Source organism: Harmonia axyridis, chromosome 3 (genome assembly GCF_914767665.1).
Source record: "Harmonia axyridis chromosome 3, icHarAxyr1.1, whole genome shotgun sequence".
NCBI classification, from domain to species: Eukaryota; Metazoa; Arthropoda; class Insecta; order Coleoptera; family Coccinellidae; genus Harmonia; species Harmonia axyridis.
In genome coordinates, this window is record NC_059503.1 from 51,193,561 (window position 1) to 51,208,353 (window position 14,793).

At 36.0% G+C, this 14,793-nt stretch overlaps 2 protein-coding genes across 2 annotated transcripts; both read right to left on the bottom strand.

Annotated features, from left to right (window-relative positions):
- Nucleotides 1–3,866: 3,866 nt before the first annotated feature.
- On the bottom strand, nucleotides 3,867–5,695 carry LOC123675440. Its single transcript, XM_045610799.1, has 2 exons — nucleotides 5,656–5,695; nucleotides 3,867–4,579 (listed from the first exon to the last, which is right to left on the bottom strand). Exons 1-2 carry the CDS (start codon nucleotides 5,693–5,695, stop codon nucleotides 3,867–3,869), a joined length of 753 nt encoding a protein of 250 aa, XP_045466755.1.
- Nucleotides 5,696–7,445: 1,750 nt separating this feature from the next.
- LOC123675441 lies at nucleotides 7,446–11,555 on the bottom strand. Its single transcript, XM_045610801.1, has one exon. The coding sequence runs from the start codon at nucleotides 11,553–11,555 to the stop codon at nucleotides 7,446–7,448; it is 4,110 nt and encodes a 1,369-aa protein (XP_045466757.1).
- Between the last annotated feature and the right edge of the window lie 3,238 nt (nucleotides 11,556–14,793).

Below are 14,793 nucleotides of genomic sequence, written 5' to 3' on the forward strand. Positions count from 1 at the left end.
TAGGTTGACATGGGTAGTGCATTGCGTCCGATGATTTTACGCCTTATTCACGGGCGACGAAACGACGTATATTCGTATCGCCATAACATATTTGGCAAATTTATGTTGTTTCTTCGTCGGCACAAAGGGATGCCGACCAGCCCTGATTACTGCACATGTCTTTCTGCGTCAATCTAGATATTTATGACTATGATGCGGCTCCTTTTTGATGGGAATTAACTTTGTCTGTATTCCTGCCTGTTGTTTATGACCAAATTAAATCTCATTCCGAATTTCTAAACATGTGATTTTTGTTGATCAATCGCAAAACGTTTGTGGGTCTATTTTCATAGGACTGTTTTTTCGTTTTCACTTGCCGTTAATATTTTCACAAAAATTTTCGTCTGAGAATATTTTTTTTATAGTTAGGCTATAGACAGGGTATCCCGGGAAGAATGCGACAAATGGATGCATAAATAAAGGTCATCATGAAGGACTCGTATCAAGATCGCCCTTTGCTATATACAGGGTGATGTTAACCTTATAAGTGAAATTTCATAGTTCAATAACTCTTTAACTTATCGACAGGAAAATTTCAAATTATGAAGTGTAGTCACTCTACTATCGCCTTCCTTCAATATTTCTGAAATCGGGAACAAATCAGATCCGGACTTTTTCTATTTTTGGAAATATTGGATCACCCTGTATGTGCTTTATGATTTTATCTCGAATTTATAACCACAAATAATTAATTCATAGAGAAAATTCAAAAATCATTATTGGCACTGTCATACAGGGTGATCAATAAACATTGACTTATGAGTGGAATTTCATTGTGCGATAAACTTATCAGTAGAATTAAATTCGAAATTTGCAGATCGCAATTCCTGACGTCAAAGGAAATACCTTTTTCCTTTACCATTTTTCCGAATCGGCTCGGTTGAAAAGATATGGGCTGTTGGAAATCCGTGAAAAAATTTAATTTTTAGTTATATCTCGCAAATGGAATGGAATCGGGCATGTACAGGGTGGGCAAATTTCGATGTTTTAGTACTACAACTTTTGAACCAGAGGAGATAGACAAAATCTGATACCCACTTCTCGATCTCTTTTTCTGAGAAACTAAAAAGGGTAGTTTTCGTTTTTGGCCACCTTCTTTTGTTTTCGAGTTATAAGCGAAAATTGGAAAAATGGCGAAATCGAAAAACAGTTATATCTCCGCTAATACTGATGATAGAGCTCTGAAATTAAAACATTATACAGGCACTTTTTCTAAAAGGGTTTTCAATTACGAAGCTATGACCCAAAGTTATGTTTTTTTAAATGGGAACACTAGATTTTTGTGCCATTTTCTGAAAGCTTAATTCTTCCTGATTTCAAAAATATATAACATCGTATGATTCGGATCAATATAAATAATAGAAAATGGCCAAAAACCTCTTTTCACCTAAGAGTCTCAATATTTCTATGGTTTCAACTGTTGATGAACACAGAAAAATTGAGCTTTCTATAACAAGAGCAGTGTCCTTCCGTCAATCTGATTATTTCTATGCTTTTCACTTATTTCTACAAAATTCGAATCTAGATATGTTTTATAAATTTTTTATCTAAAAATTGATTTGGAAATAACGGAGAAACCACAAGATCGAATTTTTCAATCGAAAGAGTTGTATTGAGATGCATGTATCAGGAGATTATTTACATAGGTCTCCAGAATCAATACGCACAAGTACCAATCCATTTTAAACAGCATATGAAACAATGCATATCTGATTGAACTCAACATTTTAATTACGAAGGGACAAACAAGAAATAATATTTAACCTAATAATGACAACAATTGCACAATGCACAGTCGACACCTCTTCTCGATATTTCAATAGATGAATATTTGAAACTGTGTTCAAGCTACCTAGGAAACTTTTTCCAAGTTCGTTTATCTTTTCGAAACTATTTGTATAAAATAAATATAGATTCGAATTTTGTAGAAATAAGTGAAAAGCATAGAAATAATCAGATTGACGGAAGGACACTGCTCTTGTTATAGGAAGGCTCATCAACAGTTGAAACCATAGAAATATTGAGACTCTTAAGTAAAAAAAGGTTTTTGATCATTTTCTATTATTCATATTGAAACAAACCATACGATGTTATATATTTTTGAAATCAGGAAAAATTAAGCTTTCAGAAAATGGCACAAAAATCTAGTGTTCTCATTTAAAAAAACATAACTTTGGGTCATAGCTTCGTAATTAAGAACCCTTTTGAAAATACGAGCACGCCACTGGATTCTACGTAAAAAAGTGCCTGTATAATGTTTTAATTTCAGAGCTCTATCATCAGTATTAGCGGAGATATAAATGTTTTTCGATATCGCCATTTTTCCAATTTTCGCTTATAACTCGAAAACAAAAGAAGGTGGCCAAAAATGAATACTACCCTTGTTAGTTTCTCAGAAAAAGAGATCGAGAAGTGGGTATCAGATTTTGTCTATCTCCTCTGGTTCAAAAGTTGTAGTGCTAAAACATCGAAATTTGCCCACCCTGTACAAGCAAAGATTTCCATCCTTTGAAGAAAAAGTAGAGAGTTATTTCTGAAAATCTGACCAGAACAAGGCAACTGCACAAATGTAGCAAAAGTATCAGAAGTAATTTTGGCCGAAGAAAAACGAAAGTGTACGACTAACTTTCTTCAATTTTTTTTTACGAAAATGTCAAGGGCACAACTTTCCATAAGTGCAGCACAAAATCGAAATACAGATGTGCTGGGATGAGTTTTTTTTCTAATTTTTGAGTATTCCTGTGAAAGACAAAAAATTTATGACTTCGGTGCTAGCCTGGCTTTTAATTGAATTCTGTGATATTTAGTATATGGACTAAAAATTTATTTCATCCGTTGAAACCCAATAAACATATTTTGGGAAATAGTTTCAAAGTCGTATGTAACAAAAAAAAAGGTTACAAATTATCACAAACCTAGTACAGCACAATTCAGTAAAAAAAAAATCGAAAATATCCCTTGTCTTCTTCCACTATGGTCGCTCAAAGACCACGAAACACGCTAAATATCTAACATATTTGATATCCCATTTTACGTTCGTGCCGGCTGCGAAACCGTCCGTTTCGAGAATAGTTTCACAACTCCTCCGTTGACACGAGTCGATCTCTACACATAACCAACCTCGCTTGTGCTTCACTACCCGTGTCAACTAGGATAAATCGTTCATTTCGTGAATATTCGCACGATTCTTCCGGGTCGTTTTCCTGACACGGGTCGTTTTCCATGTATTCTTGAACCACAGCTGTGATCCACTCTCCATGTCAACCTAGCTTTAGTGATGATGTCCTACGTGAGTGACTTACGCTGTGTCCTACGTGAGCGATTTATTGCGAGCGATGAGAGCAACGCGACCAAACGCGATTTATCAAACCTTGGAATATAATAGCGCTGTCCTACGTGCAGTCGTATCGGTCGTAAAACTGTTTCAGGCAAATTTCGCGCTCTGTCGGCGATCAAATTATTTGATATTTCCAAGCGGAATTCGCGCGAACTTCAGTAGTTCTTGTTGATGCAGGCACGTTTACTTCGACCGCTCTACAATGAATGATTTAAATGAAGTTTTAATACTGGCTGTTAGAAATTTCAGTATACTCTGGGACAAATCAAGTTTCCTCCAGAATTTCACATTTTGTTGCAAATATTCTCTGTATTCACCATAAAATCATACTAAACTTATTATTATTATTTTTCTGTTTATCAATAAGAATTTTCCTTTTATCAACTGTTTTGAACTTGCAACCAATTAATTTTATGTAATGTTGTCTTCTCTTCTTCTTCTTCTTCCACTTTGAATAGGACTATGTCCTGTGTTTTCTGCTTTCTGCCTGTTATTGTGTTTCCTGGGACAACGAGTTCCAGCTCTCTTTCCAACGCTTTGGAGGGCGCCCTAATGGTCTGCGTGTACTGGGTTTTTGTGTTTCCGCCCATTTGGCTAGTCTCTCATCCGGCATCCTCTCCACGTGGTCTCTCCAGAACCTCCTGCGTGCTCTCACCCATCTGACGACATCCTGCACCTCCAGTTCTTCCCTTATGTCTGAACTCCTCACATGGTCTCTGAGTGTTATCCCTTTGATTGATCTTAGTATCCTCATTTCGGTTGTTCTCGCCATTCTCTTCGTTGTCGACGTTTCTGCCCTCGTTTCGGCGGCGTATGTGAGCACTGGTCTCACACACGCTTTGTATATGCGAGTTTTCGCTTTGTGACTCATGGTTTTGTTGTTCCAGACTATATCTCTGAGGCTGCCTCCTATCTTAGCTGCTTTGTGCGCCTGTGTTCGGACTTCTTCTACGATGCATCGTTCACTGGATACTGTCACTCCTAGGTAGATAAATCTTGACACTTGCTCCAGGATTTTTCCGTTAATTACTATCTTGCATCGGATAGGCTCTTTGGCGAAAACCATGGTCTTGGATTTCTCGCATGAGATAATCATATTCAGCTCTTCTGCAGCTTTTGTGAATTCGTATGCAAGGCGCTGGAGGTCATCTTCATCTTCAGCTGCTAGAAAGACGTCGTCAGCATAGCCGCCAGTAGCTGAAACTGGATGGATCGAGTAATGTTGTCTTCGATTAATTAAAATCCAGATGGTTTTAGGTCGAATTTTATCCAGACTGATACATTGGTTTCTTTTGATTTTAGTAACAATCAAATCATTCAATGATTCTTTGAAGGTGTAATCGTATCGCACAGGTTTTCTTCCGCTAATAATACAGGCTGTAATGACTTGCTTTCTTCTATTTCAAAAAGTACTGTGAGAAATACTCAAATAAACTAATCAATGTGTGTTTGAAATTGATACAACTTTTTAGTTTCAAAATTTCTTGGATCAAAACCAATAACACAAACAAACTGAACAATCTAACCTCCTGTCAATGACATTTCCAATGCCAACCCGAAATCTGCAATTCAAAATGTTACTGATTGAACCAGTACCAACTTAATTTCGATTTTTCACAGCCACTTGGGATGTCAATAATTCCTGAATGGACTGTAATAGTGACTATGGAAATTCTCTCTTTTTTTCAGTTTTTCCTTAATATTTTGGGAATTATAGGGACTAACGCAATCATTTTAGGGAAGAGTAATTGAAAATGGAAATCTTGATAATATATGAGACATGAAATGAGAAAAAAAGCTTTTTGGAATTTTTTTTTTCAAATTCTTGTATAATCGGAATTGCCGGAACTTCGAAAATATTTTAGCTGAATAGGGCATCATGAACAATGTCATATTCCCAAATCGGCCCCGTTCTCCAGAAACATCTAATAGGCCGTCGAACTTGAAACACCCTGTATATGCCTAACACTCTGTTCAGGAAACGAGCGTTCAAAAAAGTTTCATATTTTTGTTTTCCAAGGCTTTTACTATTTATTGAATGATATCGTTTTTCTTTCCTCCCAAACTGATGATTTTGATCTTTGATCTTTCTTGACAAATGCATATCAATTGTTTCAGAATTTCTCTGATGTAAGTATGGAATACTTACTCTATTAGTTACATAAACGTCGATACTTTGGTTGGTTTTTGTATTTTTTTCAATAAATAATAGGTGAGCAACAGTTCACAATACAATAAATTTGTTTTCATCGCTGGTTGAAATTCGAACAGGTACCTACTGGGTGGATTTAGGATAGATGTTAGATCACATACAATCATGGGCAAACTATTGAAGCGCTATAGGTATTTTATGGCCACACTATTGAAGCGCTATAGGTAGAGCTTCAGTAGTCTGGCCATGTTTGTTATTGTTTTTATTGTTACTTTACAAATCCACTAACTTTTGTGTTAGATTTACTGAATGAGCCAGTACCAACTTAATTTCGATTTTTCACAATTTTTATGTCAATAATTCCTGAATGGACTGTAATAGTGACTATGGAAATTCTCTCTTTTTTTCGGTTTTTCCTTAATATTTTGGGAATTATAGGGACTAACGCAATCATTTTAGGGAAGAGTAATTGAAAATGGAAATCTTGATAATATATGAGACATAAAATGAGAGAAAAAGCTTTTTGGAATTTTTTTTTTCAAATTCTTGTATAACCGGAATTGCCGGAACTTCGAAAATATTTTAGCTGAATAGGGCATCATGAACAATGTCATATTCCGAATTTTCAGATTTCAAATCGGCCCCGTTCTCCATAAACATCTAATAGTGTGATATCCATGTATTATTTGTTCCTAAAACAAAAGTTTGTTTTTAGGTACACCTAAATTATCAATCTTCTAGGTTGGGAAACCTATAAGTATACAGGGTGACTTGTACATATATTTTAACCGAAGATTCCTTAGGTCAAAAGAAACACTTTTTTCCCATATAGTTTTTTCCGATTCGGCCCCGTTACAAAGATACAGGCGGTTGAAAATCGATAAAAAATTGCGATTTATGGCTATATATCGTAAAAGGTTCTATCCAAGGAAATGATTTTTGGAATATAGCTTTTCCTTGATGTGATACATCTGCTCCGAACACAAGATTCCCTACACACCTTTCAGTTTCTTCATTATGAACATTACATCCCATAAAAATACCAGAAATTCGAAGAACCCAACTCTTAAAAGTAATTTGAACATTCATTGAAGAATATTTGGCTAATTTGAAAAATAAAAGTATTCTTCATATTTTCTCGTACAAAGCGCCATGTTTTCACAAAATAGTCCCATTATAATGACAACAATCAATATCCCACTAAAGACTGCTGTTACGTCCGATAGCTCAGTATTGTTTGAGAGAAAAATGGACTGTATATCTGCGTGCGTTTGTAGTTGGATAGTTGGAGCGACAGCGAAATATTTGATAATAATACAAACAATAATTGCGGTCAACAATGATGACTTACCAAATGGGGCTTCAGGTTGAAGAACAAATGGTCTCTGGTACAAATCCCAGCTCTTCACAGGGCCCTTGGTGCGGGTTATCAGCTCCAACTTTCTGGGTTTAAAGCGGTGTAGAAAAAACACTAACAAAGGCGTAGGCGAAAAGACAAAGCGATGAATAAAGCGGGTATTTCAAAAGCGTTAAAAAATCAAGAAAAAAAATGCGAAAAGTCAATTAATATTTAGAAATGTCAAGCACAATTTTTGGGCGAACTAGCGAAGTCAATCATTCAAACTATATTATTCATATGTCTCTTGCGTTCTGGGCAGAGCCATCAGTGTTGACATCGTTTACGCGCAATCCTATGATACTTCGCGGTCGCTCGAACTTCATAACTGTTTCTTGCACAAACATTCTCCGGGCGCGAAAAATGGAAAATGAATGAAAGATAAAAAAAAAGAGAAAAAAAAATAAATACCGTACATAACATTGGTTTTCTAAAACTGCATTAGGTGCGACTTAATTATGAAAAAAAATTGAGAGAGAAAAAAAAATTAATTTATTAACCACAATTAATATAGGTGCCTATCAAATTTCAACAGGCAAAGGGAAAAGCTTAACAACCGGTCTCTTCAAGAAACCAGATCGGGTTTTAACAGTGGCGATGCGGGAACGTCCATCGATTGCATTGGACAGAGATGAAATTCGTCCAAGTGCCCATTGGCAAGGAGGAAGCCTCTCATCTTTGATGAGCACTAAATCTCCAAGTTTAGGAGGATTATTGTCCGGCGTGTACCATTTGGAACATTGCTGCAAAGTGTTCAGGTATTCACGTTGCCAACGTTTCCAAAAATCTTGTTGAATTCGCTGGAGACATTGCCAACGACTAAGGCGGTTCAAGGGAAGTTGGGTAATATCGGGATAAGGAAGGGCATTAAGTGGTTCAAGGGTAAGGAAATGACCAGGTGAAAGGGCGGACACATCTGAAAGTTTCGAGCAAAAATTATTAATGTTCTGTTGAGTGGTCACATCAATATCGATATTAACAGGAAATGAGCTTGAAGGCGTGTGCAATAATTGAGGTCCATCAAACCAAATGGACTGATAGGCGAATTCTGAAGGCAATAACCCTCTGGACCCGGCATCAGCGGGGTTATTTTTGGAGTCAATGTGATACCACGAAGCACTAGGTACCTCCTCCTGGATGTGAGCTACTCTGTTGGCTACAAATGTAGGCCACCGATGTGGTGATCCCTTGATCCAATCTAATGTGATTTGGGAATCCGTGAAAGCGTAAACTTTACAAAAATCTATAGAATCCCGAAATACGTGAAGGCAATATGAGAGGAGCTTGGCTAGCAGTACAGCACCGCACAATTCAAGACGCGGAATTGTTATTCGTTTCAGAGGAGAAACTTTAGTTTTTGCGCATAAAAAATTATTATTTGGTTGATCGTTGTCATCAATCATACGATTATAAACCACGGCGCAGTAACCCCTCTCAGAGGCGTCACAAAATCCTACGAGTTGGTAAGACTTGGCTTTCGGGGAGAGAAGTTTGCGAGGAATGGTGATCGAGGATAGGATCTGAATTTGGGATTTGAATGCATCCCAGACTCTAGCGATATCTGGAGGAAGTTCATCATCCCAATCAATACCTGACGACCAGACTCTTTGCAAGAGGTGCTTCAGGAGAAAAGTCACTGGAGCTAAAAAACCCATGGGATCATAGATGCGAGCTATTTGGGAAAGTAAGTGTCGCTTTGTAGAAGATTTATTCAAGGGTTCAAAGCTGAAGCGAAAACAATCTCCCTTTGGATCCCATTGCAAACCCAAAATCTTCAAAGAAAAGTGTTCATCTTCCTGGTCAAATGTCAGAGGATCAGCTGACATATGTGAAGACGGTATTCCTGCCAAAACGGAAGGGCAATTGGAAGAAAATTTTCTAAGTTCGAAATTACCCCTATTCAAAAGTTCAACTAGTTGCTGGAGCAACAGTTTGGCTCCTTCCAACGACGAATTGCCAGCAACGATATCATCAACATACGTATTTTCGAGTAGTGCTTTTGAAGCCAAAGGAAATTTAGGACCCTCATCATCAGTTAACTGAATGAGGGTGCGCAATGCTAGATATGGGGCACTATTTACACCATACGTTACTGTGAGTAACCTATAGTCTTGAGGTGCCTCATCGACTGAAAACCTCCAAATAATGCGTTGATAATCTGCATGGTCTGGCCTTATACGAATCATGCGATACATCTGTCGGATATCGGCGCATACTGTATATTCATGCAACCGAAAACGAAGTAAAATCGAAATTATATCCCTTTGAAGTTTCTTCCCGGTAAGAAGATGATCATTTAGTGAACCTTCTTCAGAACAAGGAGATTTTGCGGAAGCATTGAATACTACACGAATTTTACTCTGACTATTCTGAGCTTTTACAACGCAGTGATGAGGAAGATAATATGAGTTTCGATTAATGCAGTCGTAAGGAATAATCTCCATATGATTGGATTCAAGATAATCCCGCATAAACTCAACATATAATTTATACAAATCGGGCGTTTTCAAAAGTCTTCGTTCAAGAGTAAAGAACCTTTGCAGCGCCAGTTCACGCATTCCAGTAAACTGCGGCAAACAACTGCGAAATGGAAGCGAAACGACGTATCTACCCTCGCTGTCGCGATAGTGTTGATCGGAAAATATCTGATCACATAGTTTGTTATCAGGGGATATCGGTTCTACTGAAGGCAAGGAGTCAAGTTCCCAAAATTTTTGCAGAGAAATATCTGTGGAGAAATCTGAACATGAAGTTAAAAATGTTGATATAGATGGTTTTGATTTACAATAGAACTTCCCCATTAAAATATAACCGAAAATGGTGTTCATAGCGTCAATTTGACCAGGTTTTCCAATTATCTGTTCAGTCAACATGATTTTCGAAAAAACATCTGCGCCTAATAAAATATCAATCTTACCAGGGGTATGGAAGGATTCGTCGGCTAATTTTATGTGCGCTAAATGGGACCAAGCGGAAACAGGAATCGGATGAGAAGGTATCTCATCACAAATTCTGTCTAAAATTATTGCGTCTGTCAACAAAACAGGACCATTCAATTTACATGGGCGAAACATTAAAACTAAAGAACCATAAGAAGCGTTCATTTTCATGGAATTAAGACCTTTTACCTCAACATCAAGTTTGTGCCGGGGTAAACCTAACAAATTCGCAGCCTTTCGAGTTATGAAAGAAGACATGGATCCACTGTCAATCAAGCAACGAAAACGATGAAACATTCCAAAATTATCTCTGACTTCAATTAACGCGGTGGACAATAGAACTGTAGGTGTTTTATGAGAGACACCAGCGGATGCTGACAAAACTGCCCAATCAGAAGAGGTAGAAGGAGGTTCCTCTGATCCAGCGGAAGTTTCACTGGAGGGCCGTGCAAGGTGCAACAAGGTGTGATGTCGTTGATGACATTTTCGACACGTATTCACAGACTTGCAAGATCGCAAATCATGTATGTTACTCAAACAATTGAAACATAGATGTTTCTGCTTGGCGAATGAATGACGTTCTTGGGGAGTTTTTTCAATAAATTTTGAACATGAGAGAAGCGAATGGTCTTGATTACAAAGCGTACAAGTGGATTTTGAGCGTTGATTCTTATTGTCGTTAGAGAAATAGGTTCCTATGCGTTGTTTTGAATTGGAAGAACTATTTGAATCACCCGTTCTGGTATTATTAGAATTATGGGATGTACCCAGAGTGTCCATTGCAATACAATATTTATTGAGAAATTCAAGTAGAGTCTTGAATTCGGGAATCATAGAGGAACCATTTTCAAGTTCGAAGCGTGCGATAGTTGAATTATCCAAGCGTTTTATCAAGAGCATAAACACGATAAAGTCCCAAGATTCTACAGGAAAATTCATGTTTTTTAGTGCGGCCAAATTTTCAGTGAATGTACTTAGTAAATTGCGAAGTGCGGTTTGATTATTACAATTGATTTTGCCTGTGCTTTCTATTGCGTTCCAATGAGCTTGGGCTCTCAACCTTTCATTGGAAAATCTATTGACCAGCGAGTCATAAGCGATCTGATAATTATCAGAAGTCATCGGCAATGTGCGAACTAAAGATAGAGGCGGTCCTTCTAACGAGGATATCAAATAATTGAACTTTTCAATTTCAGTGAGCGATTGATTGTTATGAACAAGGGCGTCAAATACATCCAAAAATGTAGCAAATTGCGTATAATCTCCTCTGAACTTTTTTATTTCTATTTGCGGAAGTCGAATGTTAGGAGTTAAGGAATGAGGAAAGCAAGAAGCAAGACCCTGCTTGCGTGTCAAAACAGATTGCGTCGATTCATTCAAAGATTTTTCATTTGGATCAAATAATTGAGTATAAATAGTTTTGACAGAAAAATAATCATTTTGAAATTCAAGTTTTATTGCTTCTTCTGAATCGAGATCAGTATCTTCACCTTGTAACAAGATTGAAGTTACAGTTTGGTGTTGTTTATTAAACTCTTCGCGAACATCATCTATCTCGGTAAAACGAATTCTAAACGAGGTTCTGGGATTAGAATCTGTTGTTGCTTTATTGGCCAAATCCAATAGTGAAGCTAATTCACCTATACACGATGTTCTCGCGAACTTAGCTCTCTTCAGTTTGAAATCCGTCATGTTTCTGTTCGATATTCACAGTAAGAACCAAAATATAATGAAATGTATAGAAAATTAATTCAAGGTAAGTCCAAAAGCAATCAATAATTTTCAAATGTGTGTGCATAAACGATTTCTAGACGACGGAAAATGAAAGGAATGAAGATAGGTACATATGACGTTACTCGTCACCAGATGCGAGATTATAACTATGAACTATGAAATAAAAGGCACAAAAAATGTTTATGACAGCGATAAATGGGAAATGAAAACAAATTAATAAACCAAAATTATGCAAAATTCAATATCCGGCTGCGAAAAAGGACCAATGTTACGTCCGATAGCTCAGTATTGTTTGAGAGAAAAATGGACTGTATATCTGCGTGCGTTTGTAGTTGGATAGTTGGAGCGACAGCGAAATATTTGATAATAATACAAACAATAATTGCGGTCAACAATGATGACTTACCAAATGGGGCTTCAGGTTGAAGAACAAATGGTCTCTGGTACAAATCCCAGCTCTTCACAGGGCCCTTGGTGCGGGTTATCAGCTCCAACTTTCTGGGTTTAAAGCGGTGTAGAAAAAACACTAACAAAGGCGTAGGCGAAAAGACAAAGCGATGAATAAAGCGGGTATTTCAAAAGCGTTAAAAAATCAAGAAAAAAAATGCGAAAAGTCAATTAATATTTAGAAATGTCAAGCACAATTTTTGGGCGAACTAGCGAAGTCAATCATTCAAACTATATTATTCATATGTCTCTTGCGTTCTGGGCAGAGCCATCAGTGTTGACATCGTTTACGCGCAATCCTATGATACTTCGCGGTCGCTCGAACTTCATAACTGTTTCTTGCACAAACAACTGCTGCTATCGAACATTACTGTATTTTTCTTCAGGTCATTCAAACTCACATCGAAACATACCACTAGGCTAGGTACATACCAGAGCTGTGACGAGCACCGAAAAAAAGTGCTTGAGCACTAAGCACTAAGCACTCGAAAAAAAGGGCTTCGAGCACCAAGCACTAAGCACCGATTTTCACAAAAGACTCGCGATTACTAAGCACTTTGTAAAAGTAATTCGAAATTTCGAGCACTAAGCACTAAGCACTTTAGTAGAAACTGTTGAAAGTGAAGTTTTTTAATCGGAATAAATATTGTTCCTATAAACATATGTAAGAATATGGACGGGTAAGAGAAGAAATACACCAGAATTTTATAGAAGCGAACTGATTCAAAATGGTAAATTTTTGCGAATAAAAAAATGAGGTTATTATTTTTCAAAGATGACAATATTTATATACAGGCTTTCAAAATAAAAAATAATGGGCAAAATAAAAGAGAACAAGTTGAAATTCTTCAAATATGGATTTTGAATTTTTAACAATTCAATTCCTTTTTGTAGAAAAATGTTTGACTATATTTAAATGAAAGTAAAAATTGAATTGTCACAATAATGAATGATACTAGTTAACCAACATATAGATTGAATATCAAATATGTAGCAGCAACCTGCATGGAAGGGACAAATGTGACGAGTTATTCCATACTGGAAAACTTATGACTTTATATTGTTGAGCTTTCGTTCAGCTTTATTATTTCGTCATAATGTCTGTAATTTATGAATTTTGTGCCAGAGATGCTCAAAAACAATGAGGTTCGACTCAGTGATGATGAATTCGTGCTGAAATTCGATTCTGTTCGTCCAGCTGAAAAAATGATAGTTCTCGGAGAGATATTTGAACTTGACATTTTCAGGATATCTTCGAATATCGAATGTCGCTGTTTAGTAAGTCGAAATCCGACAAGGAATTCCGTAGATATTGCCGATCAAATTTTTTTTCCTGAACATTTCGAAACTTTCAATTCAATCTGAATAAACTGTTGCCTTTAGATGTTAATGAATATGATGTGGATAGCTTAACCAGAAACATAAAAATTTCAAACAAAAAAATTATTCACTATTTCCTTGACCACAAAACCGACGAGTTTGGCATAATCATTACTAGGCTTCGGATGAATATGCATTTGCATAACTGCAAATTTCTATTAAATTTTTGGTAGGAAGAAGTCATTTGGCAGATTTTAGTAGTTCTAGAAATCTAACCGAGACGGTTGGAAATTGGGATGCCTAGATTGTTCCAATGAATCAATTCATTGTCCATTGAGGTTCTACGTTTTACGCGGTTTTAGAAGAACGTACTCAAACATAATAAAATCATAAAACTTCTTTGGTGACTGTCGGCTAAGAATAACTACAAAGGGCAGGAAAGTTTCGAAGGTTACCTCATTAAAAACATATGATGAATAAACCTAATTGAAGATTTTTACATATCTTTGTATTCCCAATCAATACAATCATTTAAAATATTTAGATTCATATAATTCGGTAATATGAGACTATGGGAGTATATGTTCAATTGTTGAAAGCAAATGAAAAAAACCATAAAAAATATTGATAATCGTGAATCTACCTACCATTATCTCACATCAGTTATTCTATTAAGCGGAAAAAATATGTCTAACTGGAATTTCATTGATAAATTAAAGTAGCTGATTATTTCAGATTTATAGATATTCATTTCATATTACAGAATCGTTTTTTATGAACTTTATTTCATAAAGAATTTTAACGTATCTTTGTATTCTCAATCTCAATCAATTTAATCATTCGGTTTCATTTTGTAATAAGAGACTATGGAAGCATATGTTCAATTGTTGAAAAAAATTAAAAAAAACTTCAAAAAATTTGATTATCTTGAATCGAATAGATTTATTCTAATTCTGAAAATTACGATTGAAATTGAATATAATTATTATAATAATTTTTGTAACTTGAAATCGTACTTATAAACTTCAACCTTATATATCATGTATATCATTCTTTCAGATTCAATTTCGAAACATAGGTATCTTGTATCTAGTGCCTCGAACACTGATGTTGAAATAATTTTGTATTTGGTTATATTTCATTGGGTATCTTGTACATCATTGTCAGTGATTGCAAGATTTTGGAAATATTTGAAGTTATTTGGGAAAAGAACTCTTATGAAAATGAGGAATTTCTGAAAAAGAAACACAAATCGGTAGAATCTTTTCTGATCGGACAAAAAATCTTATGTATCCACTTTAGTTAGTTCTTCATTTTATACTATAGTTGAAATTAATGAAGTACTTGTTTGAACAAAAAACATACAGAAGCAGGTATAAAGGTCGTGAAGAATAAAATCTCAAATTTTTTTAGTTTAGTATAGCGTTGG